Here is a 24,761-nt window from a genome sequence, read left to right as displayed (position 1 = left end):
ATTGCTTGACTGGACACCCCACGAGGAGACATCTGACCCTTGATGAAGCCCAATAAACCTCTTTTCTCTGAAATGCTGTCTGCCTGTATCTGTCTGTCTGGGAGGGGAGAATTCCCCAGATGTCTCTAAGGAATGGAGGGAGGACAGGAATCAGAGGGACAGGAGCTGTGGGCATACAGAGAGGCCTAAGGGGCTCTGGTGAAATATGGTGGCCTCACAGGGGTGGGAGGAGACCAGAGGATAAGCTGAGAAGACAAAGGAAAGATGCAGGTCCAAAGTCTGGAGAAGGGGAGGTCAGGGAACCCCTGAGGAATGGGGGTTACAGGAGGCTTCTGAGGAGCAGTGACCACACTGGAGGGTGTTTGTTTGGGACTGTGGAGGAGGAGCATGAGGCCCCCTGGAAGACATGGCCATGCCAGGGCCCCGAGGAGTGGGAGAGCCTCCAAGGCTGGGGGACTGGAAAACATAGGGGACATTTCAGGAGACATGGTCACGGGCAGGGGCTCTGAGGGCCAGGGCTGTCTCCAGGAAACTGGAGGGAGCAGGGAATTCTTTGCAGATACATGGCCACACACAGGGACTCTGAAGGGTGGGGTCTTCATGCAAAAATTGGGGCATCACATGCCCTTGGAAGCCAAGACTGAAACCAGCACCAGAGTTTTGGTGAGTCCCCGGTCAGAGTGAAAGGAGAAGGTCTGCCGTGGTGGGGTTCGTGAATTCCCAGCGTCTCTTTCACTCCTCTGGGGCTGTCCCAGGCTTGTCCCTGCCATCCTCCCCCAGCCCTTGCAGAGCCTCAAGCTTCCCTTCCTCCAGCTCCTCTTGCCCCCAGGGACCCAAACACACATCTCAGGACCCAGCACAGCTTCCCCCAAGTTTTCTCTCCATTAAGGACTCAGCTTTCTGAAGCCCCTCCCATTTCTAGTTCTACCGTTACCTGAGTCCGGTCTGGAAATCAGAAGGAAATCGGCCACAGAACTCATCCCCCAAAGAAATGGAAACAGTGGGAACTGGGGGGGCAGAGGGGAAATGGGGTCCAGCCTCCAGGGTCCTACATCTACAGCAGTAACTGGCCCAGGGAGCCCCCCTCAGAATCCGGGTGGGTAGGGTAGGAAGTATCCTTGATGCCTGGGTGTCCCCAACTTTCCAAACCCCCGCCCCCGTGATGGAGAAGAAACCGAGACAGAAGGTGTAGGACCCGCTACCGCTTCCTCCAGATGAGCTCATGGGTTTCTCCACCAAGGAAGTTTTCCGCTGGTTGAATGAGAGCCTTTCCCCGCCCTCCTCTCACCCCAGAGCGTATAAATGCAGCTGTTTGCACACCCAGCCAGCAGAAGCTCCCAGAGCGAGGACACCAGGGGACCAGCCAGGAGAGAGACAAGCAACTCCAGACCCCCCTGGAAATAACCTCCCAGACCACACACCCCCACCCCGACAGGCAGCCAGACGACTCACTCCCTCTAACACAGCCTGCCACAGGGCTCTACCATCTCCCAGCTGGACTTGAGCCCTTCAGAAAAAGACACCATGAGCACTGAAAGCATGATCCGGGATGTGGAGCTGGCAGAGGAGGCGCTCTCCAAGACGGCAGGGGGCTCCCAGGGTTCCAGAAGGTGCTTGTGTCTCAGCCTCTTCTCCTTCTTCCTGGTCGCAGGAGCCACCACGCTCTTCTGCCTGCTGCACTTCGGGGTAATCGGCCCCCAGAGGGAAGAGGTGAGTCCCTGGCCAGCCTTGGCTCATTCTCTCACCCAGAGAGAAATGGGAGAGGAAAAATGGCAAGATATGGGGTGGGGGAAAGAGGTGTGCTGATGGGGAGGCTTGGGGAGGCAAATAGTGGAGAAAGATGGGGAGGCAGAAGGAGACGTGGAGGGAGATGGGGGAAGAGAAGGAAGGATGGAGAAATAGGGTGCCTGGCGCATGGGCGTTGCTCTCTAAATATTTGTCGAATGAATGAATGAGTAAGCAGGGATTTAGATATAAAGAGAGATGTGTAGACAGATAAGGGATATGGGTAGAAAGATGGGGAAGAAAACAAGTCATCTGGATAAAGATGGTGAGACAGAAGGAGATACAGCAGGTATGAAAGAGAGCTAGGAAAGATGAAGCTAAGGGTGTCTGGCACACGGAAGGAACTCAATGCAAGAACTGTTAAATGCATGGATGAATGAAAAAAATGGATGAATGGGGAGAGAAAACGAGACACATCAGGGCAGAGAGTACAAGCTAGAGAAGCAGCCGGCTGTTTCTCCTTCAGGGGTGACTTGCTTTGATACTAATCCTCCTTCTTCTCCCAACAGTTCCCAACTGGCTACTCCATCATCAGCCCTCTGGCTCAGACACTCAGTAAGTGTCTCCAAAGCCTCTCTCCTAATTCTGGGCTTGGGTGGGGGTAGGGGTTAGTCCTGGGATGGAAGCAGTAGGGGAAATTTAGAGTTTGGGTTTGGGGGGAGGAGGAAAGGAGGTCAAAGTAGTGGGATATTTTCTGGGAAGCTTAAGAGTCTCTCACCTTCTTCTTTTCTCTTTCCTCTTCAGGATCATCTTCTGAAACCTCAAGTAACAAGCCCGTAGCCCATGTTGTGGGTAAGAGTTCTGAGGATGTGTCTGGGGGATGAAGAAGCAGATGGGATGGAGAGGGGTAGGATTTGGCAGCTGAAGCCAGGCTGAGGGTAGACAGACCTTGGAGACAGGGTGAGAAGGTCTCACTGAGCTCAAGGGGAGGGTGGAGGATACTTAGATCTTGAGGGGGATACTCAGAACCTCATGGCCAGATGGGATGTGGGAAGACAGACAGAGGGGACAGGAACCGGATGTGGGGGGGGGGGTGGGCAGAACTTGAGGGCCAGGATGTGGAGAGTGGAACTGACAGGGTCACAGTGACTCACCCCTCCCTCTTTTTCTCCCTCCCTCCAGCCAACCTCAGTGCTCAGGGGCAGCTCCGGTGGCTGAACACATATGCCAACACCCTCCTGGCCAACAGCGTGAAGCTGGAAGACAACCAGCTGGTGGTGCCGACAGACGGGCTGTACCTCATCTACTCCCAGGTCCTCTTCAGGGGCCAAGGCTGCCCTTCCACCCACTTGTTCCTCACCCACACCATCAGCCGCATCGCTGTCTCCTACCAGACCAAGGTCAACCTCCTCTCTGCTATCAAGAGCCCTTGCCAGAGGGAGACGCCAGAGGGGGCTGAGGCCAAGCCCTGGTATGAGCCCATCTACCTGGGAGGGGTCTTCCAGCTGGAGAAGGGTGATCGACTCAGTGCTGAGATCAACCTGCCCGACTATCTGGACTTTGCTGAGTCTGGGCAGGTCTACTTTGGGATCATTGCCCTGTGAGGGGGCAGGACATCCATCCTCTCCCACCTCAATTACTTTATTATTTACTCCTTCAGACCCCCTCATCCCCTTCTGGTTTAGAAAGAGAATTAGGGGCTCAGGGCTGGGCTCCAAGCTTAGAACTTTAAACAACAACAACACTTAGAAATCAGGGATGCAGGGAAGTGTGGCCTGGACAATGGGGCACTGACCACCACCAAGAATTGGAACTGGGGCTCTGGAACTCACTGGGGTCCTCATGTTTGGATTCCTGGATGCAACCTGGGACATCCAGAATGTGGGGGCCAGGGGAACTTGGGTTCTGACTGGAACACTTCAGAACACTCCTTGAGAAGATCTCACCCAGAACTTGACATGAGTGGACTTCAGGCCTCCCTTTCTTCCAATGTTTCCAGACTTCCCTGAGATGCGGAGCCCAGCCGCACCCCAACGGGGCCAGCTCCCTCTATTTATGTTTGCACTTGTGATTATTTATTATTTATTTATTATTTATTTATTTACTAATGAATGTATTTATTCAGGAGGTCAAGGTGTCCTGGGAGACCCAATGTAGGGGCTGCCTTGGCTCAGATGTGTTTTCTGTGAAAACGGAGCTGAACTGTAGGTCATTCCCACCCTGCCTCCTGGCCTCTGTGCCTCCTTTTGCTTATGTTTTTAAAAAATATTTATCTGATCAAGTTGCCTAAATAATGCTGATTTGGTGACTGACTTGTCGCTACATCACTGAACCTCTGCTCCCCAGGGGAGTCGTGTCTGTAACCGCCCTACTGGTCAGTGGCGAGAAATAAAGTGTGCTTAGAAAAGAAATATGGCGTCTTCCTGGGAATTAATTCTTCATTGGCCTCTCCTTGGGGGTGAGACGTGGCTCCCTGAAGTTCTTTCTCCACAGGGCTTAAGATCCCTGCACCTCACTCCTTGGACTGCTGGGGCTCAGGAGACCCTACATAAAACAAAGCCTAGCTGAATATGCCCCTCCCCCAAGAAAGGAACCTGAACTTAATTAACTCTCCCTCAGGGCACTGGAATTTCCAACTCTGGGAATTCCTATCCAAGCGGGGGAAGTCCTGCAGCTCAGATGAGATTTCCGGCTGTTGCGGCCTGAGCGAAAGACCCGGGGAGCGGCCAAATTCTCAGGTACCTGAATCACAGCCAAGGGACTTCCAGACAGTCAGGCACCTGGGCTCCAAACCGCCTGATCCCGCCCCACGCCCCTCCCCGTGCCAGCGCAGTCCTAACTGTGCAACCTGAACCAGTCACTGAACCTCGTCTATCAAAGAGAAGTAGGAACGCCCACCGCACACGGGGCCCTGTGAGAACAGAAGACCTAAACTCTTTACAACAGAGCACCTAGCGGAGCACTCGATGAATTCTGGCTTTCTCCCTTTTCCCAGCCCCCAGTCTTCTACCCGCTTCCATCTCTCAGTGGATGGAATTGAAGAGGAGGAAGAAAATAAAAAACAAGGACTAAGATGTAGGTGAAGGACCCACCCCCCATGCCAGCTTGGTCTCCCTGATTTTCTCGGCGAATGATGAGGAGAGGGATGGGAGGTGGGTGAAGTGGAAAGAGAAATGCATTCCTCCCCTCCAGGAAGGCTCTTCTGGACACAGAGTCAAAGACAAATATGGAGTCAGAAATGAAGACTCAGAGAGTGGCAGCCCTCACTGGGCTCTGAAGTTGGGCTTTCCTTCCTGCTAGCGTTGCCAGGCAGGGGGAAAACTGTGCGGTGTGCCGCAGAGGTGGGGTGACCCACTGGGGTAACCTAGATAGAGCCTTGGATCCTCCTCGGCCTCCTCTAGCTTGGGGCTGAAAGTCGGTCATGGAGTGAAGGGGCTGCTGTTACTCACTCTGGGGCCCCGACACTTGCCCACTTATGGAAAGGGGACCTGAAGTGTGACTGAGGGGTGAGGACCTTCCATCCCACCCTGGACAGGGCCAGGTGACATCAGTTTTTCCTCCTCCCCCTCCTCCCCAGGTTCTCCCTGGTGTCCTCGGGCACTATCCCCACCCCAACTCTCTTTCTCAAACACCCTCCCAACTCCTTTAGCCTCCTCCCTTCATGCCCCGGTCCCCACCCCCACTCCCCCGCTCCCCGAGCTGTGGGTCTTCCCTTGGAGAAGAGTCAACTGTGGCTAACAGGGCCTTCAGGCAGCTAGCAGGGCAGAAACGCTGTCCCCTCAGTGCTTCATTATCAGCCCTATTCAGGTTTACTCTGCTGGCTGGGCCTTTCTGAGTGGTGCTTGCCTTCCCTGGTAATGACCCCTATCACTACCGGGAGGGACCCAAGAGAGAAGAGTGCAGTGTTGAGTCTGCGGGGACCATGTGGCCTTGAGAATCAGGTTGCTTGGAGATGCTTTGGGGTTTGTGGAGAGCCCTTTCCTTCTACCCTCCAAATGGGCTAATGCTGGTGCAAGGCCAGTCAGAGGCAGGGGTGGGTGGGACCCACAGATCCCCATCCCAGGGAACAGAGGCCATGCCAGGTGTTATGAATTGTTTCAAGAGACCAGAAAAATAGAGAGCCTATTTAACCAACATTTGTGTACCCACCCTGAATGAAGACACATTAGCATCTCAGCATCTGTACCGGCAGCACTAAAGTTTTACATTCTTTATTTTCACCAGGCTCAAAATCAGTTTCCAAACAGTCTTCTACATTTTCGCCAAGGCCATGGGGTCCCTGGTGTCTGGGTCCCCAATATCTAGGCTGATTCGTTCACATACTCCCACCATGCAGTAGTTGTTTTAGGGACGCGGGTAGCCCTCACCCCACCATCACCGCCCCAAAGAAGGTCTTTCCTCTCCTGTAGTCCACCATATCGGGGTGACTGATATTGACGTACACTCTCTCGCCCCTCCGGAGCTGCACCAGGCCACCGAACCCCACGCTCGTGTACCAGAGGGGCCCGTACTCGTGCCTCCGGGCGGGGTCCAAGACTGGGGTCACGGTCTCCGCGCCCTCGAGCAGCAGCTCGGGACTCCCCGATCCATAGGCGCCCCCCGCCCGGTACAGCCGGCTGAGCAGCGTGACCGAGCGGTCCAGGGGGTCCCCGCCGGGAGGGGGCGCCCGGCCCCGGTAGCCGACGTGACAGTAGAGGTAATAGAGGCCGTCCTGCGGGAGGGCCAGCCCCTCGGCGCCCGAGAACTGCGTCCCGCTCCTCAGAAAAGCCTCTTCTTTCTTCGCCTCCCAGCCTAGCCCCTGCCCCCTGGTCCAAGCGCCTGCGGAGAAACGGGCCAGTTGGCTCTCGGAAATCCGATCCTGAAAGGAGTGATCCAGGCCCGGGACTTCTGGGAGGGTGGGCATGAGGGACAGTTGGGGCTTTTAACCCACTGCAGGAGTCCAGCCGGGCTGGGGGAGCGGGGTGATGGCGCTCCCTCTGCAATGAGTACGAGCTGGGACTGAGGGCACCTGGGTGTGCGGTACGGAGCGCTGTGGTGGGGAGATCCAGGCCGGGTTTTGCCTCCTCCGGCGGGGGTGGGGGGGGAAGCGAGAAGCTAGAATGCTGGACGAGCAGAAGAGTGCGTACTACAGCAGCGGCGAAGCAGGTGGGCAACCCAGCACGGCAGTAACAGAGCAAAGGGACCCTAACTGTGGGCGAGCAGAACTGGCACCCTTGGACTCTTCAGGTCTATGAGATCCTTACCAATGAGGTGGGCAGCCGGGAGCCTGGGGCTGAGATCTGTTTCTGCCTCCTCCTCCACCGGCAGCTCCCCGGACTCTGGAAGGGGCGAAGAGTCCACGGTTGGGGGCAGGGCGGCCACCCACGTGTAGTCACCTTGAGAGGACAAGGCGCCAGGGCCCAGGGATGGGGCACCTGGATTCCTGGAGGAAGAGAGTATCTGGGGATGCAGATGGATGGGAGCTGGGAGTCCCTGAGGGGCAGAAGCAGGGGAGGGGGAGATGGTCGGCTCTTACCAAATCGCTGATGGGCCTGTGCTTGGGCGCCTGGGTCAGCGGTCCCTGTTACCTGAGTGGGTGGGGTCACAGGGCCCAGAGTTCAGTCTTAGCTGATGCCAACCCCACCCCTCCCATTCCCAACATAGATGCAAGCTCCAGACTTGGGGTTTCTCCCGCCAGCCCCAGCCTCAAAACACACCTCCCTGGAATGGAGAGCAAGCAAGGCATCTGTACTTGGGCAGAGAGACAGAGGCCCAAGTATGTCTTGGGAAGAGGAGAAGAGACATACAGACAACCAGAAAGGGGCTTGGTGACATCAGGGCACAACAGCATCACAGGAACGTGGAAAGAGGACCAGCAAAGAGACAGAGAAGACATCCCCACTGGGGGACAGCCAAGCCAGCTGAGCAGGAGGAGGCAAGAGGCATAGCCAGAGGTGAGTGAGCATCAGCAATATACGGCCCTTGGAGGATTTGTGGCAGCCACTCACCAGTCCTCCCTGCTCCTGGGGCACCAAGGCCAGCACAGCCAGAACAGTGATAGGCACAGCCAGCAGGAGGGTCACCAGGGAAGTGGCTCCTGCGACAGCCAGCAGGAGGCATCTCTTCCCCTGGGGCCTCCTACCCCGGCACTCCAGCCCCAGTGCCCCCATTGAGACTGAGCCAGGGCCAGGGCAGGGGGGCTTTCATACCTCAGGGGTGGGGCCACCCCCTCCCTGTAGACCCACACACCTGGCTGGGACTTTCCGAACACCCCTGCTCCCCTCACCCTGCTTCCTGTTTACCCAGAGCTAGGGTGGGGCAGCTGGATGCCTGGGTTCTCTGAACTGGGGAGGGAGTTGGGGTGAAGAGACAGGCTTTCAGGGTAGAGCTGGAGGGGGCCTTAGAGATCTTCTGACTCAGTGGGAAGGGAAACTGAGGCCCAGAGAGGGAAACTAGCTTGCAGAAAGTCAGGCAGCTACAATGAGAACACAGAACTCCGGATAGCTAGCGTGGTCTGCATTCTTCTTCTTTTTTTTAAATTAATTGATTAGTTTATTTTTTTATTTTGGCTGCGCTGGGTCTTCGTTGCTGCGCACGGGCTTTCTCTAGTTGCAGCGAGCAGGAACTACTCTTCGTTGTGGTGCACGGGCTTCTCATTGCAGTAGCTTCTCTTGTTGCGGAGCACGGGATCTAGGCACGCGGGCTTCAGTAGTTGTGGCACACGGGCTCGCAGGCTCTAGAACGCAGGCTCAGTAGTTGTGGCACACAGGCTTAGTTGCTCCGCGGCATGTGGGATCTTCGCGGACCAGGAATTGAACCCGTGTCCCCTTCATTGGCAGGTGGATTCTTAACCACCATGCCACCAGGGAAGTCCCTGGTCTGCATTCTTCTGCACCCCAGAGGTGGGTGCTGGAGGGAGGGCTGCATCCATATCCCTGAGGTCAAGGGCTGGAATAGGAGGACGAGAACTGGAATCTTCAGGGATGGATGTCTAGGTTCCTAAGAAGAACCTGTCCCCACATTGGACTGACCTCCTCCTCCCATTCCCTTGCTCCCTCCAAGCCCCCAGAGCTAGGTGAGAAAGGCAGAGTTAAGCCAATCCACGGTGATGGCAGCTGAAGGGGGCCTCAGCCTCACCACTGACTATTGACTCACTGAGGAGGGATGGAAATAGAGCATTACCTCCCTTGCTACACAGAGTGTAGACAGGAGAGCGATGAGGCATCCACCCCCAAAGAGCTTCACAGTCTAGAATGAGCTCCATCCATTTAGTAGATGCTGACTAAGTGTTAAGTGAAGAAAGGACAAAAGGATGAATGAGTAAGCGAAACAAAGCAGTAAGGACCAAATGAATGGTATAGTAGGCAGAGCAGTAGGAGTTGAAGGGAGGAAAAACCAGGTCAAGAAAGTTGGAGGTGGTCCCAGATCACTTCCCCTTCTTGATAACTCTGTGTGTTCAGGTAATAATAATAATAATAACAACATAGCTAATATCCAGATAGCATTTGGTATGTGCCTGTCACTAATCTACACACTTTATATATAATAATGCTCTTTCTTTCTTCCTTCCTTTTTCTTTCTTTCCTTCCTTCCTTCTTTCTTTCTTTCTTTCTTTCTTTCTTTCTTTCTTTCTTTCTTTCTTTCTTTCTTCCTTCCTTCCTTCCTTTCTTCCTTTCTTTTTGGCCACACGGCACAGCATGCGGGATCTTATTTCCCCAACCAGAGATCAAACCCGTGCCCCCTGCAGTGGAAGCGTGGATTCTTAACCACTGGACCTCCAGGGAAGTCCTATAATAATGCTTTTAATCCTGATAAAAATTCTAAGAGGGGGACTTCCCTGGTGGCACAGTGGTTAAGAATCACGGGCTCCACAGCAAGAGAAGCCACCGTATTGAGAAGCCGGCGCACCGCAACGAAGAGTAGCCCCCACTCGCCGCAACCAGAGAAAGCCTGAGCGCAGCAATGGAGACCCAACGCAGCCAAAAATAAATAAATAAAATAAATAAATTTATTTTAAAAACCCCCAAAAAACTCTAAGAGGTAACTGAGGCACAGAGAAGTTAAAGAACTTGTGGAAGGTCACACAGTAGTAGCAGAGACAGGATTTGAACGCAGGCAGTCTGGCTCCATACCGTTAACCACAAGACAGTTTAAAAAGTGAGCACTGACTTCAGATTTGTCCATTTCAGGGTATGTAAATCTTACCTTCCTCACTCCCCCCAAAAAAGAATAGGGAAACAAATACTGAACTTGAGTCAATGATAAGCATGGTAAAGGGTTTAGAGGTAAAATGTACTGAGGTTTGCAACTTTGAAAGGTATCAAAAAATGAGATGGATTGATAGATATATGATAAAGCAAATATACAGAAGAATATTAATTGTAGAATCTAGGTGGTAGGGATAGGTTCACTGTACAATTCTTTCAATTTTTTTCTGTTTGAATGTTTTAATAATAAAACATTTTGAAACAATATTTTCCTACTGTCCTGCATGGGAACACTGTGGATGGGGGAAGGGAAGGAAGTAGCAGAAAATTTCTCGATCTGGAGAAGGAAATGCAAATGCTTATGGGCCCAGGCACCAGATCTCCTCTTCAGTCCTTGCTTCCACATGAGCTCCCACGTCTTCACCCTCCTCAAGGACTAGGTGTGCCATCCTCCAGCAGTTATCTCCCTCTCCATCACAGTGCCACTATGAGGCCTTCATCCAGGTCCTTGGACTACCACCCTTACTTTTGTGCTCAATATCAGAATGCTGCTCCCTGCAGGAAGGCCATCTGGATTGCCCACACCTCTTCTCCCAACACCAACTTGTCATCAACTTTCTGTCCTAGATCTATCAGCAGTGCTCATGTCGATCTAGTCTGGCTGTCTCTGACTCTCCTGTTTGTTAATCAGTCAGCCAAGTGCCCTGTTAGATACAACCCCAGAATACCAGGAGAGTTACCCAAATCCACCAGAACTCCCAGTCTGCCTTGGGAGCTGGAGTGTGTGTCCACACATACCAGGATCATGAGCTCTCAGCGACACAGTGTAATTGGGAAAAGTGAATCAGGGAAGGCACCTAGAAGGTATATGATCACTGACGACTTGCAGGATCAATAGGATGGCTGGAGCTGACAGGGATCACAGGCTGAATTATAGTCCTAGGAGTCTGAAAGGAAAAGATGTTGTAACCCTAACCCTCAAAGCCTAACTTCCTCTCCTAACAATGCTAGGAGGCACCCAGGCTGGGGGAGAAGTTAAACCAGAGGAGGGGCAGGAATGTCTGAGGTGGCAACACTTTACCCAGGCAGCTCCGGTCAGTCTGGAGTCTGGCCACAGACTCTAGGTAAGCTGGGCGAGAGCAGGGAACCCCCATGAAGGAAACCCAGGGAGGGGACAGTCACCCCGAGAGTGACGTGAGTCTAAGATGAAGGAAGGGAGAATATGGCTTTGAGGTTCCCTGGGCCCTGAGGGAGTCCTCTGTCTGGCCTCTGTCTGCGCTCCCCAAAGAAATTTAAACAATCCACTTCTGCCGCCACTCCCCGTCATGGCCACCGCAGGCCCTCCTCCCCACCTTCCACCCTCCACATCCCAGCCTTCCTCTTGAACCCCGGATGGTCTCAGTTTCCACACCCTGGTCACCGCATCTGGCTCTGGATGAAGTCAACAGCCCCCTCTTTGCCCTCAAACAGGAACCAGTGGTTGTAGGGCAGGAAGTGCCTGAGGGGAAGTTATGGGCCCCAGACGCTCCTCCATGTCCCACTTCAGCCCCAGCAGTATCTGCCCAAGGGAAGCGGCTCTCCACACCAGCCAAGTGGGGGCCCCCCTTTCCTGAGTTGCTCTGGGGCTGAGGGAGCGGCCGTAGCTGCCAGGTGGCGCTGGACACCACCTTCCCTATTTTCCCACCCGTCCCCACACACCCTCCGGACCCCAGCTCCTGCCTCAGCCCCCTCACCGGAAACTAGAACTATCCAGTGCTGGAGAGGCCCCTATGAACCAGTTGGTCAGCCTAGGGTTGGAGAAACAGAGTGGGCTCTGGAGCTGGACAGAGCTGGCCTTGAACCCCAGCTCTGCCACTTCTGGGCTGGACGTCCTTGTCGGAGTCCAGCCTTGAGTCTCAGGTCCTTCACCAAGGAAATGGGCACCATAATACCCTACGTTGTTATGGGGATTAGCGGTGACAAATAGAAAGAGCCCAGTTCAGGGCTGGCACATAGCTAAGGCTCCTCAGTCTGGGAAACGATTGTAACAGAGGCCCCGGAATTTACAGATGAGGAACTTGGGGCACGTGACTCACCCCAGGCCATTTAGCCTGGAAGAGCAGCGCTAGGTTTCCCAACCTGCAGGCTAGTCTTCAGTCCCCAACCTAATGAAAGCTTGTGAGGCAAACGGTAAGGTAACCCTCCGCCCAGGGAGGGTTGTGGTGCACAGGGAACAGTGGATAAAAAGCCGTGTGTGCGCGGGTCGTGGGTAGGTGGCCAGGGTCTCTCGGGGCCAGCCAGTGCAGGGGACAAGGGACTTCATGGGGAGGCCCAGAGAGGGCAGCAGTGGTGGTGGGAGGTTTCTGAGGGGCGAGTGGTCTCGGGGACGAGCAAGGTCACTGATGAGGGATGGCCACCTCTGGAAGGAGGTGACGGAACACAGTCTGGGGTGAAGAACCTCTGAGAGAATGATTTTCTGCCTCTAAAACTGTTGGAGAAAGGAGCTGAGATCCCCGACCAACGAGGAGGATGGGGTAAGCTGAAGAGAGAAATGGGCCCTCTGACACTCACCCCTTTTCCCTGCAGGGATATACCCTTACCTATATGGGGGCCTAGGGCTGGGGGTGCTCCTGCCCCTCGCTGTGGTCGTTCTGTCCATCTGCCTGTGTCGGCTCCGTGGGAGAGGTGAGCCCCACCCTCACCTCCCTCGTACCCCCTCGCCCCTCACCCCCAGGCAGCACCCTGTGCCGCCCAACACACACCCTTTCCTACTGTGCTCCCAGACGCCCCCATCAACCCTGACTCGCCCCTCCTGCCTGAGGAAGGGGGCAGAAGTTGGGTGGGAGAGGGGAGGGGAGAGTGTCCAAAGAGAGAGACCTTGGCTTTTGGCTGTGGGAACCACAAGGAGGTTGGCAAGTGAGGAAACACCTGCTGGGGGTGGGGAGTGAGCGAGGAGGGCTGGGAGGTGGCACAAGGGAGGCAAGGGCCGAGCTGAGCTTCTTCTTTTCTTCCAGTGAGGAGGCTGGAGAGGAGCTGGGTGAGTCTGGGGCAAGGAAGTGCGTGATGGGGCAACAAGAGGGGGCTGAGGTCGGGGGGCAGGAGAAGAGGGAGAAACAGGAGCAGGAGAGACAGAGAGACAGAGGAAGTAAGAGAGAAGCAGAAAGAGGGAAATAAGGGATGAGAAGAAGAGAGGAAAGGAAAGGAGTAGAGATGGAAAGAAGAAATAAGACAGAAAGGAGAGAGAGGGGAAGAAATGAGGGAGATAGGGACAAAAGTGAGAGGGAAAAATCAGAGAGAGAATGAGAGAGACACAGGGAAAACGAGAGAAATCAAGAGAAAAAGTAAGAGAAGGAGATTAAGAGTGATAGAGGGGGAGAGTGAGAGAGTAAGAGAGACACAAAGAGAAAAGGACAAGAGAGAGAGACGGAAAGAGAGAGAGAGGGAGAGAGCGCGCAAATAGAGGCAATGAGGTAAGAAAGTGGGGCGGGGGGGCAGCAAGAACTCAGAGAGGAGTGTCAGGGGAGGGAGGCTCCTGGGGACCTCCTGTCAGCACCCTCCGCCCCGGCCCCAGGCCCAGCTCTCGAAACAGGAACCCCACTATGCGTCCCTGCTGAGGCTGCCTGAACGGGAGGGACCTGGCCCCGGCAACCAAGAAAGGGAAGGCAGCAAGGAGGACCCCAGCACGGACTACGCCTGCATTGCCAAGAACAAACCCATCTGAGCACCTCCAGACGCCTCGTCCAACCCAGGCGGGTGGTCAGGGCCATCCTGTGGTTCACCCAGTAAAGACCATGGTCTCGCCACCCTCTGTGTCTCAGGCTTCTCCATCCACCTCAAGCCCCAGCTCAACAGGGCCACCATCAAAACCTAAGCAACTTACTCTCCCACCCATTCTTACCCACCTGGGATTCACTGGGTGAAGAAGAGTGTTTAGGGACCCAAGCTCCCCTGAAGGCCAGAAAAGAGCATTTGTCTGTGGGCCATTGAGAAGTAGAACTAATCATGTCTGATATTCCACTTTTCTCAGAACAAAGGGCCTTAGCCTCCTGGGTGGGAGAAGGAGGTGTGTTGAGTCTCAGGATGATGGTGGGAGGGGACTCTAGGCACAATCCTGGGAAGCTCCCTCCTTGGACCTTTCCAGACCAGACTTGGTAGAAGGGAGAGTAAGAGTTGGGAGAACCCAGAACAGGGCACATTGGGGCATCTAGAGATAGAGCAGGAAATACACAAAAGGAGTTAATGGTGGGGCAGAGAGAGATTTATTGGGGGGGTCTCTTGAAGAACTTGGGATCACTGGGGTCTGAAATCACTCATCAGAGGCCATCCAAGGAGTGGCAGTGTGTTCCCATGTGACAGTGGCCTGGTGGAGAGGCCACAGGAGTAGCTCAGTGCTGCAGCCCTCCTTCTCTTCTTGGTCTCTGTCTCCGCCTGCTCCAGCCCTCTCAGTGCCCCTCCCATCTCTGCGCCCATTGTCCCGGCTCCACTACTCACATTTGCCCTGGTAATAGATGGTGCTGCCCATGGCCACTGAGAGAAAGCTGAAGGCATAGAACCCAGCCCGAAGGAGGAAGACTGTGCCGGCCGCTAGCTGAGGAGGTCCTGCATGTGGGCGGGGATGGGGAGGGGGAGAAGGGCTTAGGAAAGGAGACCTTGGGAAGGAGCGTGCACAGGCTTAGGGAGGACAGCGGGCCTCAGGGAAGGACTCTCAACTACCAGGGAGAGTGGGGCCTCCGGCCAAGGAGGCACAGCTTCCCAGCACCTCACCTTTCTCCACCACCAGCAGAGTCCCATTCCCTGTTCCGACACCCAGGCCCAGCACCTCCACCCTGCACACGTAGACTCCGGCGTCACGGGCTCGGGTGTCCCAGATGTGCAGCTCAGCCTGGTGGTCACAGAGGAAGCGGGAAGAGGGAAGAGGGGCCAGGCGGCCCCTGAACTCTGAGGTCTCATTCCTCACCTCCTTCCCTGGGGCCACTTTGTCCTGGTACCACGTGACAGAACCAATGGCCAATTTCCCTTGGCTGGCATTGAAGGAACAGGGCAGGAAGGCAGGGGTGCCCTGCTGGGTACGGATCTCAGGGGGCTGGGACACCCAGAGAGCACAGGATCCTGGGGGCAGAGAGAAGACCCAGAGAAACGCCTCCCCAATTACTCCAAAGAGAAAGGACAAGAGAGCTTGCAGTAGACTATCCCTGCTGTACCCCACCCACAGAGGGCCCAGAGGGATGAGCACTTTAGATGTCTCATTAATCCTTTCCTCTTTACCAATCTAATTTCTTAACATTGCTTATTAAATTGTTTTTCAAATTCTTTCCCATACCAACTCTCACCCTCACCCTCTCCCATCATTCTCCAGTTCCGTTCACTAGTAACATTTTGCTGAAATTTAACTTGTCACAGTGAAAGTGAAGCTCATTCATGAATGTGGCTGCCTAGTTAACTAATAGCATTAATTATATTATTCCAGGTATTATCTTAGTACTAATAGCATTCTGTAGCATACCATCCTTGCTACTTTGGTTTTTTTTTGTTAAAGAGCATTAACTAATTAAATCTCCAGGTGAAGACATGGCTATAATTGCTTGGGATCCCTATTTAACTTACCTAAATTGATGAATTAAACCAATTATTAAAATTCTTGATTAAATTCTCTAGTTAATGAAATTTACTAATCATTCTTCTATTTCAGTGATTCTCAAACTTGAGAGCACGTTGGAATCACCTGGAGGGCTTGTTAAAACAGATTCCCAGGCTCCACTCCCAGAATTTTTTATTCAGTAGGTCTGGAGTGGGTCCTGAGAATTTGCCCTAGGTCCCCGCTGATGCTGATGCTGGTCTGGAATCCACACTGCCTTTAGTTAATGAATATGTCTGACAATTAAAATCAGTTTCATTAAGAAACTTAACTTAGATTTAATTAGATCTCCTAAACTCCTAATTATATCTAGACCCTAGATAATAAGCCTTGTTTAATAAGTTTATTAAACTCATCGAATTAAAACTGACCCCTTAAAAAGATTTGACCCCTTCCTTCAAGCCCTTCCTTCCTTCAAGCCCTTTTTTTACTGGTTCTTTAAACTTTATCTTGTTAGGAACGTGGCTGGGAAGGAAGAGTTCTGGGATGGAAGCTGGAGAATGACCTTCCCAGCTGGTGACAGGGAGGGAACTGCGAACTGGGGAAGCCCACTGGGTATCAGCTTTATGGAAGGACCCCCTGCTTTCAGCCCCCACCCAGTCTGCTCCCCCGGGACATCTATGTCCAGCCTCCCCCATCCTCCATCCTCCCAGCCCCACACCCCACAGGGTCCTGGGAGAAACCCCTGTCACCTGGATGGACCGTGATGAAGATGAGCAACAGCATCCGGGCCATGTCGAAGGGTGTTCCTGTTGACGAGGGGGACATGAGCAGTGAGGTCTGGGTGGAGGAAAACAACCCACTAGTTTTGACCAGGACTTTGGTCACTGGATGGGGGTGGGGAGCTTCCTGTGACACACAGGACTCACACATCACTTACAAAGGACCTCAACTCCCTAGGGCCTCGGGCATCAGATGCACACCTCCCTGAGGAAAGAGGATGCTGCTGACGGTGATATCTGGGTCGTTAGGAGGTGGGGGCAGCATGTGGGCATGTTGCCTAAGTGTTTGAGGGGGAGGGTGGGGCTTAGATGGCCGGTAATGCTAGGGTGGGTGGGTGGACGGGTGAGACCAGGATGTGGTTCCCCTATTTTTTGAGGTTCAAGAAGACCAACCCTTTACCAAGAATTAGCCTCCAAGAGCCTTTCTGGGCTCAGAGCTAACCTACTTCCCCTCCCCTTGGCTCAGTAGTGCCCAGGTCCACCCCATCTATTCCCTTCCTTCGAGTCCGGCCCTCCCCCAGGGCTGCTCTAGAAATTCTATAAGTGAGAGGATTAGCAGAAGTCAGCTGATTGGTGGCGGCAGGGAGTTGCCAGGGACTTTGTCTGGAAGCTGCATTTGCGTAGCAATCACCCTGTTTCACTTAGGATGTGCTGACTTGGGTGGATTGGCAGAGTGAGTGCCACTGATGGGGAAGTTTGGGTTCATTCACATTCAGATCCCTGTTAAAGGAATACACTTCTTGCAGAGGTCTGCTTTACCAGGTGTGTTCTGCACAGATTTATCACCCACTGGTCAATTCACTCATTTTTTATTTTATTCATTATTTAGCTAACATTGAGAAATCACAAAGTGCCTCCATTACATGAAATGCATTTTGACAGACCCAAATGAAATACACATTAGGTTACACCATTATGTTACACGTAACTCCCAGGTTATGCAGGGATTAGTACAAGAGTATGCAACACACTCTTGCATACGTATTACACACCTACATGAGATAACACAGCACAGAGAATAGAGGATGATGTGTAATATGCTGGGTGAAGCCCGCCCAGCCCTCGCCACACATTTTCCCTCTGGCTCCTTTTATATCAGTACATATTCTTTCTTTCTGTCCGAGTTTCTCGCTGTTTTCACAATACAGCCATAGATCGTGCAGTCCTAATCTCCACCGCAATGATCTGGAGCATTTTTGGAGAAGTAGTAATTTTATGGTTAAGAATGCTGGCTTGAAGTCAGGCTGTGATCAGCTCCCCTACAAACTAGTTACATAATCTTGAACAAATTATTGAACCTCTCTGAACCACCTAGACAAGCACGGTACCTCACAATCTGGGAAGGACTGACTCAGCCATTCTCTTTTAGTGGAGTGGCTGCCTCCTCAGGGCCATCTAACCAGAGGGTGTGGAAATGAGGTGCCATGGCAAGGCAAGGGCTGCCCCCTGGTGGTCACAGAGAAGAGGGAGGCCTGAGGCACCAATATGTGGCTTTTCTCAACTGGGCCTTAATTCCAGCTTCTGCCCTGTCCCTTACCTTGCCTTGTCCTATCAACGCCCCATCCCCATCCCCAAAGGGTCAATGTGGAGCAAATTGTCTCTTGTACTCAACTGTGAGAACCCCATGGTTTGGGGAGGGAGGGAAGATCACCACCAGTGGAGTGGGGGTGAGGGGCTGGAATGGGCAACTGGCCTGAGGATAAAACTCCATATTTCACAGGGCATATAATTAATCACATGGCCATGTCCCAGGGCAATGCAGCTTAGAAGCCAAGTCAACGTAAATAGGAATCATGGTTCCCCTACTTACATATCTGTAAAATGGGAGTAGCGTCTGTCAGTTTTCAGACTCCACTGTAGTGGAGGGTCAGTGTGTGTTAGGCTTTATCTCCTCCCCAGTCCTGGGCTAGAATGACCAAGATTATAGCTGGGCCTGAACTCAAAGGTGTTTTGCTCTTTCAACCTCTTTTGTCCACCTAAGATTTCCAATATCCAAAACTGTTGTGGATTATGAAGACAGTACTTGGCTTTTTTTAAAGTCCATCTAGAATAAATCCTGGTGTATGTGTGGATTCAAGGACCCTTTCAATAAATCTGAGACCCTCTAGGGAACTTTAACCTGTGGGATGGGAACTGCTGTGCTAATCCGCTCAGCAAACTCAAGGATGTAACTTTTCAAAAGAAACTTTTACCAGGTACTCAAGAAGAAAGGCAACAAGTAGGAAAGTTGTGAAATGGATGTACACAGGTCTCTGGTCTGATTGCTTTAACATCCAGCTGTGGGCTGCCTTGAGGGTGGTCAGGGCCAACAAACTCCCAACTTAGAGCTTAGAGCAGGAAAAGGAGTGAAAAAAACAGAAGAGATTCTGGAATCCCAGCACAAGTGATCCCATCTCACCTGGTGTTTCCTCCTCTATGTGTTGTCAAGGGTGAGACTTGGGTGACTTCTCCTCCAGCTGAGTCCTTATAAATATTTTTCAACTAATTAACGGTTCTCAGGCTATACTTTCACCCTCTGACCATGACTCCTCTGAGGTTCACCCCACCTCCTTTGGCCTCTCCTTCTTGCTGTCATTGTCCAACTCCCTCACATTCACCAAGAGCAGACGCCCGACTCTCCAGCTTCCTCTCTATTTCAATCTCTGCCATCTCTCTGGAAGATTTAATGTCCATGTATACGACATTATATACAGATGTAAATATATATATAGTAAAGTACATAGATCTTAAGTGTACAGTTTGATGACCTCTGGCAAATATATACACCCATGTAAACAGCACTGCAATTGAGATACAGATCATTTCCACCACCCCAGGAAACTCTCCTATGCCCCTCTTTGGTCAATCCCCTCCCCCTCCCAGGAGCAACTACTGATTTATACCCCTATAGATTAGTTTAATCTGTTCTTGAACTTCATACAAATGGAATCATATAGTATACAGTACTGTATCTGGCTTCCTTCATTCTGCATAATGTCTGTGAAATTCATCTATGTTGTTCCAGGTGTCAGTGGCTTGTTCCTTTTTGTTGCTGAGTGGTATTTCATTATATGGATGTACCACAGTTTGTTTATCCATTCACCTGATGGTATACAATTGGATTATTTCTATTGGTTTGATATTATGAGTACATCTCCTATGAACATTCTTGCACACAACTTGCAAATTACTTTTTTTTTTTTAAAGTGTATTTTTTTTTTAAGGTCTTCTTTTTTTTTAATTTATTTATTTATTTATTTATTTATGGCTGTGTTGGGTCTTCGTTTCTGTGCGAGGGCTTTCTCTAGTTGCGGCAAGTGGGGGCCACTCTTCATCGCGGTGCGCGGGCCTCTCATTATCGCGGCCTCTCGTGTTGCGGAGCACAGGCTCCAGACGCGCAGGCTCAGTAGTTGTGGCTCACGGGCCTAGTCGCTCCGCGGCATGTGGGATCTTCCCAGACCAGGGCTCAAACCCGTGTCACCTGCATTGGCAGGCAGATTCTCAACCACTGTGCCACCAGGGAAGCCCGCAAATTACTTTTAAATACACTAATTTCACAGTTCCTTCACCTTGTCCACTCCATCCATCACCTTGACTCTACATGACCTATACCTTGGATCTTTTCTCCATCTTACCTCTTCTTTCACAGGGACATAAAAACAATCAGACCTGAGTCCCTCCCAACTCCTGTACCCCCCACATGTGCTTTCACACCATTCTCCTGTTGGAAGACTTCCGGGATGTTTCTCCTACTTTCATTCAACTGAGCATATACTATGGGCTTACCTAGGCAATTCTGTCATAGCCACAGTTTTGTGTTTTTTTTAAATAAATACATTTATGTATGTATGTATGTATGCATGTATTTTTGGCTGCGTTGGGTCTTCGTTGCTGTGCGGGCTTTCACTAGTTGCGGTGAGCGGGGGCTACTCTTCATTGCGGTGCACGGGCTTCTCATTGCGGTGGCCTCTCTTGTTGCAGACCACCGGCTCTAGGCGTGCAGGTTTCAGTAGTTGTGGCACGCGGGCTCAGTAGTTGTGACTTGCAGGCTCAGTAGTTGTGGCACACGGGCTTAGTTGCTCCGCAGCATGTGGGATCTTCCCGGACCAGGGCTCGAACCCATGTCCCCTGCATTGGCAGATGGATTCTTAACCACTGCACCACCAGGGAAGTCCATAGCCGCAGTTTTAACTACTGCTAGTCTCTGTCGAGTCCCCAGTCTATATCTCCATCTAAATTTGTACCTTAACCTCAGGCCTCTTTCTGAGATCTGAGTCCAGATTATCTAACTTCCCTCTAGACATCTCCTCCAGAATGTTCCACAGGCATTTCAAAATCATCAGTGTCTACCCAAACCAGGTCAGCCTTCTATATTCCCCACCCCAGTGAATGGAAACAATCTACCCAGTCACTCAAAGCAAAATCCTGGGACTTATCCTATTCTGCCTTCTCCCTCCATTCCCCCATCCAAACAAACCCCAAGTGCTATCCATTCTGCCTCTGAGATATCTAAGCATCTTTCTCTGCCTTTTGATTCTCACTGCTAGTTAAGGTCCTCATCATCTCAGGATGAAACTAGGACAATTGCTTCTCCGATGGATAGTGGGTTTCTTCTCAATATCCATTCCACGCCTCCCTATCTGAGCATCAGGGCTCATCCATCTATTCAACTATGCCTTTACTGAGTGCCTTCCATGTGCTAGACATCCTATCTTCATCTTCTCTGATCTCTCTTTCCCTTACCTCTCTCCTTATCTCTCATATCTCTGTCCACAACTCTATTTTTTGTCTCACCATCTTTATTAATATGACTTGTTTCTTCCCTATCTTTCTATCTACATGCTGCATCTCTCTAAACATCTCACACACACATGCACACACACATCCATGTACACAGGCTAATGTGCACGCACACGCAAACGTCTGCTTATTCACTAATTCATTCATTCAACAAATATTTAGCGAGCACCTTCCATGTGACAGACACCCTCTCTCTCCATATTTCTCTTTCTCTTCCCCCATCTGTCTCCACATCTCTTTCTGCTTTCCCATCTTTCTCCACATTGTCCCTCCCACCCTTCCCCATCAGGACACCTCTTTCCCCCACCCCATCTCTCACCCTCTTTCTCCCCCATTTCTCTTTGAGTGGGAGAATGAGCCAAGGCTGGCAAAGTGCTCTCCTTTTCCTCTGGGGACTGATCACCCCCTCCCAACCCACTGAGAAGCCTTACCTAACTCTGCCAGGCTGGCTGGCTGGGACCACTCCTGGGTGGTCCTGGGTGCCCACGGACACTCTGTGCAAGGATCCTTTTTTTAAAAAAAATTTAATCTACACTATTAGAGGAAGACTTTAACTCACATCTCTCAGAAACTGATAAATCAAACAAGCACATAATTACTAAAGATATAAAAGAGTAAAAGCAGACAATTAAGAAGCTTGATGTAATGGGATTATGTAGAATATTAGAATAATTAGAAAATATCCATTGTTTTCAGGTACACAGAGAGAGGTTTAGAAAAAATAATCAAAATCATTTAGAACACAATTGCTGACCAAAATCCATGACAGTGTAAAAGAGTAACAAAGAATATTTATCATACATTTGGAAAATTTAAAAATGCATTTCTAATGTATTTGTAAACTTTTAAAATTATTTATTTATTTATTTATATTTATTTTGGCTGCGCCAGGTCTTAGTTGCGGTGCGGGATCTTCATTGCAGCATGCAGATCTTTAGCAGCGACATGCATGTGGGATCTAGTTCCCTGACCACGGATTGAACCCGGGCCCCCTACATTGGGAGCACGGAGTCCTGACCACTGGACCACTAGGGAAGTCCCTGTATTTGTAAACTTTAAAAACTTACTTCTATATAATTCAAATGTTAAAAGAAAATATAATGGAATTTAAAATATTTTGAACTGGGAATTTCCTGGCGGTCCAGCAGTTAGGACTCGGCGGGGCCTGGTTCGGGGAACTAAGATCCCACAAGCCACTCGGCATGGCCAAAAAAAAAAAAAAAATTTTTTTTTGAACTGAATGACAGTGAAAACACTGCCTAACTAAACTGTGGGATGTAGCTAAAACAATTCATGGAAGAAAGTAAATGTGAGGATTAGGAAAGAAAGTTTGAAAATCAATGAGTTGAACAGACGTTTCAAGAAATTAGAAAAAGTGCACAGAGTATCCCCCAAAATTTAGGAAGAAGATAATAAAGATACTTTTAGAAATTAATGAACTAGAAAACGAAGAAATAATAGAGCAGAAAACAAATACATATTTACAGAGACTACTTATATTAAAAATCTCTGACCAGACTGGTAAAACAGAAAAAGAAAAGGCATACACATACACACAAAAAAAGTAATTTATAGGGAATGTAATGTCTGATACACTAGATATTTAGATTGCAAACTTTGATAAGATGAATAATTTTCTAGAAAAATATATGACCAAAACTGACTCAAGAAAAAATTAGCAGCCTGATATAGCTATAACCATTAAAGAAATTGAATCAGATGTTCAAAATTTAAGCACCAAAAACATCATCAAGCCCAGATAGTTATGAAAGCTTCAAAACAGAGATCATTCCAGTCATATAAAAATTATTCTAGGGACTTCCCTGGTGGTGCAGTGGTTAAGAATCTGCCTGCCAATGCAGAGGACATGGGTTCGATCCCTGGTCCGGGAAGATCCCGCATGCCGAGGAGTAAATAAGCCTGTGCTCCACGACTACTGAGCCTGCATGCTGCCACTACTGAAGCCCTCAGACCTAGAGCCCGTGCTCTGCAACAAGAGAAGCCACCGCAATGAGAAGCCCGCACACCACAACAAAGAGTAGCCCCTGCTCACCACAACTAGAGAAAAAGCTCCTGCGCAGCAATGAAGACCCAACGCAGCACCCCCCGCCAAAAAAACATTATTCTAGTGGTCAGAAAACAGGAAAAGTTTCTCAACTTACTTCACGAGATTAATATAACCTTGCTACAAAAGCCAGGCAAGGACAATTTTTTTTAAATAAATAACTTTTAAAAATCAGTTTTATTAAAGTATACTTTACATATAATCAAAGAACCAATTTTAAGTGTACATTTTGATAAGTTTTGACAAATGATAGTGTAAGCACTATCACAATCAAGGTATAAAAGATATTATTACCCTAAAAATTTCCACTGTGTCCCTTCCCAGGCAACCACTGATTCTCTTTCTGTCACTCTAGATGATTTGTCTTTCTAAACTTCCACATAAGTGGAATCATACAGTATGTATCCTTTTGCATCTTGCTTTTTTTGCTCAGCATGTTTTTTGAGATTCATCCATGTTGTTGCATGTGTCAGTAGTTAATTCCTTCTTATTGATGAGTAGTATTCCATTGTGTGGATGTACCATAATTTGTTTATCCATTTACCTGTTGATGGATATTTGTGCTATTTCCAATCTTTTAAAAGATATTATGAATAGAGCTGCCATGAACATTTTGTATATGAATCGTTGTGTGGACATACGTTTTCCTTTCTTTGGGGTAAATATCTAAGAGTAAAATGGCTGAGTCTTATGGTAATTCTATGTTTATGTTTATAATGAAGTACCAAACCATTTTCCAGAGTCTCTGTAACATTTGACATTCCCACCAGCAGTGTATGAGAGTTCCAGTTGCTCCACACCCTTGTCAGCACTTGGTATTGTCAGTCTTTTTAATTTTAGCTATTCTGACTGGTGCCTAGTAGCACTCTGTTTTCTTTTAGGTTTTTTTTTTTTTTTTTAATTTATTATTTATTTATTTATTTATTTTTGGCTGCACTGGGTCTTCGTTGCTGCGTGCGAGCTTTCTCTAGTTGTTGTGAGCAGGGGCTACTCTTCATTGTGGTGCATGGGCTTCTCATTGTGGTGGCTTCTCTTGTTGCGGAGCACGGGCTATAGGCACGTGGGCTTCAGTAGTTGTGGCATGTGGGCTCAGTAGTTGTGGTTTGCAGGCACTAGGGCACAGGCTCAGTAGTTGTGGTGCACGGGCTTAGTTGCCCCGCAGCATGTGGGATCTTCCTGGAGCAGGGCTCAAACCTGTGTCCCCTGCGTTGGCAGGCGGATTCTTAACCACTGCGCCACCAGGGAAGTCCCTTCTTTTAGATTTTTATCATGAAATATTTTCAGCATTTGAAATATTAATAGAGAATAATATAATGAATACCTATGTACCCAGTGCCTAGCTTTGTCAGATGTTAACATTTTTCACAATTGCTTCAGATCTAATTTCTTTTTATGCAGAGAGTCTATTGAGAATTCCACGTACTGCACAATCATATGTCTACATTATGTTTCAGGAGAGGATTTAGAGGCAAGGACAATTTGAGAAAGGAAGATTATAAAACAATTTCCCTCACGAACATAGATGCAAGAAAAAAAAAAACTTAAAAATATTAGCAAACCTAAACCAGAATTGACTAAATAATGTAAAACTTAATCAGGAATTCCCTGGTGGTCCAGTGGTTAGGTCTCCATGCTTCCACTGCAAGGGGCATGGGTTCGATCCCTGGTCA

General features: G+C 50.2%; 4 protein-coding genes across 5 annotated transcripts; 2 read left to right on the top strand and 2 right to left on the bottom strand.

The window, feature by feature from the left end:
* The first annotated feature begins 1,524 nt into the window (after positions 1–1,524).
* On the top strand, positions 1,525–3,329 carry TNF (tumor necrosis factor). The gene is made up of 4 exons (XM_068557921.1): positions 1,525–1,710; positions 2,295–2,340; positions 2,530–2,577; positions 2,908–3,329. Exons 1-4 carry the CDS (start codon positions 1,525–1,527, stop codon positions 3,327–3,329), a joined length of 702 nt encoding a protein of 233 aa, XP_068414022.1.
* Positions 3,330–5,920: 2,591 nt separating this feature from the next.
* On the bottom strand, positions 5,921–7,895 carry LTB (lymphotoxin beta). 2 transcript variants are annotated; one of them, XM_068558443.1, is made up of 4 exons: positions 7,713–7,895; positions 7,241–7,292; positions 6,969–7,043; positions 5,921–6,543 (listed from the first exon to the last, which is right to left on the bottom strand). In XM_068558443.1, the coding sequence occupies exons 1-4, from the start codon at positions 7,872–7,874 to the stop codon at positions 6,089–6,091; spliced, it is 744 nt and encodes a 247-aa protein (XP_068414544.1). In that variant the 5' UTR covers positions 7,875–7,895; the 3' UTR covers positions 5,921–6,088. The 2 variants fall into 2 exon arrangements, with proteins under 2 accessions (XP_068414544.1, XP_068414543.1); XM_068558442.1 differs by having other exon boundaries at positions 5,921–6,701; positions 6,969–7,147; positions 7,713–7,874.
* Positions 7,896–12,055: 4,160 nt separating this feature from the next.
* On the top strand, positions 12,056–13,668 carry LST1 (leukocyte specific transcript 1). The gene is made up of 4 exons (XM_068558735.1): positions 12,056–12,080; positions 12,477–12,575; positions 12,905–12,927; positions 13,462–13,668. Exons 1-4 carry the CDS (start codon positions 12,059–12,061, stop codon positions 13,609–13,611), a joined length of 294 nt encoding a protein of 97 aa, XP_068414836.1. The 5' UTR covers positions 12,056–12,058; the 3' UTR covers positions 13,612–13,668.
* Positions 13,669–14,203: 535 nt separating this feature from the next.
* On the bottom strand, positions 14,204–16,275 carry NCR3 (natural cytotoxicity triggering receptor 3). The gene is made up of 4 exons (XM_068559103.1): positions 16,218–16,275; positions 14,655–14,999; positions 14,382–14,489; positions 14,204–14,250 (listed from the first exon to the last, which is right to left on the bottom strand). The coding sequence occupies exons 1-4, from the start codon at positions 16,258–16,260 to the stop codon at positions 14,204–14,206; spliced, it is 543 nt and encodes a 180-aa protein (XP_068415204.1). The 5' UTR covers positions 16,261–16,275.
* Between the last annotated feature and the right edge of the window lie 8,486 nt (positions 16,276–24,761).

Source organism: Eschrichtius robustus, chromosome 12 (genome assembly GCF_028021215.1).
Source record: "Eschrichtius robustus isolate mEscRob2 chromosome 12, mEscRob2.pri, whole genome shotgun sequence".
In the NCBI taxonomy this organism is placed as follows: domain Eukaryota; kingdom Metazoa; phylum Chordata; class Mammalia; order Artiodactyla; family Eschrichtiidae; genus Eschrichtius; species Eschrichtius robustus.
Note: the sequence above shows the minus strand (reverse complement) of the source record. Positions and strands in the feature narration are given on the sequence as shown.

What these genes read in the sequence shown, in the direction of transcription:
- TNF (XM_068557921.1), top strand. Translation starts at nt 1,525, where the DNA reads ATGAGCACTGAAAGCATGATCCGGGATGTGGAGCTGGCAGAGGAGGCG. An exon ending in TCGGCCCCCAGAGGGAAGAG is followed by an intron (nt 1,711 to 2,294) that starts GTGAGTCCCTGG and finishes TTCTCCCAACAG; the next exon opens with TTCCCAACTGGCTACTCCAT. An exon ending in CCCTCTGGCTCAGACACTCA is followed by an intron (nt 2,341 to 2,529) that starts GTAAGTGTCTCC and finishes TTTCCTCTTCAG; the next exon opens with GATCATCTTCTGAAACCTCA.
- LTB (XM_068558442.1), bottom strand. Translation starts at nt 7,874, where the DNA reads ATGGGGGCACTGGGGCTGGAGTGCCGGGGTAGGAGGCCCCAGGGGAAG. An exon ending in CCCAGGAGCAGGGAGGACTG is followed by an intron (nt 7,293 to 7,712) that starts GTGAGTGGCTGC and finishes CCACCCACTCAG; the next exon opens with GTAACAGGGACCGCTGACCC. An exon ending in ACAGGCCCATCAGCGATTTG is followed by an intron (nt 7,148 to 7,240) that starts GTAAGAGCCGAC and finishes CTCTTCCTCCAG; the next exon opens with GAATCCAGGTGCCCCATCCC.
- LST1 (XM_068558735.1), top strand. Translation starts at nt 12,059, where the DNA reads ATGAAAGCTTGTGAGGCAAACG. An exon ending in GAAAGCTTGTGAGGCAAACG is followed by an intron (nt 12,081 to 12,476) that starts GTAAGGTAACCC and finishes TTTTCCCTGCAG; the next exon opens with GGATATACCCTTACCTATAT. An exon ending in GTGTCGGCTCCGTGGGAGAG is followed by an intron (nt 12,576 to 12,904) that starts GTGAGCCCCACC and finishes CTTTTCTTCCAG; the next exon opens with TGAGGAGGCTGGAGAGGAGC.
- NCR3 (XM_068559103.1), bottom strand. Translation starts at nt 16,260, where the DNA reads ATGGCCCGGATGCTGTTGCTCATCTTCATCACGGTCCATCCAG. An exon ending in CTTCATCACGGTCCATCCAG is followed by an intron (nt 15,000 to 16,217) that starts GTGACAGGGGTT and finishes CTCTGCCCCCAG; the next exon opens with GATCCTGTGCTCTCTGGGTG. An exon ending in TCTGCTGGTGGTGGAGAAAG is followed by an intron (nt 14,490 to 14,654) that starts GTGAGGTGCTGG and finishes GCCCACATGCAG; the next exon opens with GACCTCCTCAGCTAGCGGCC.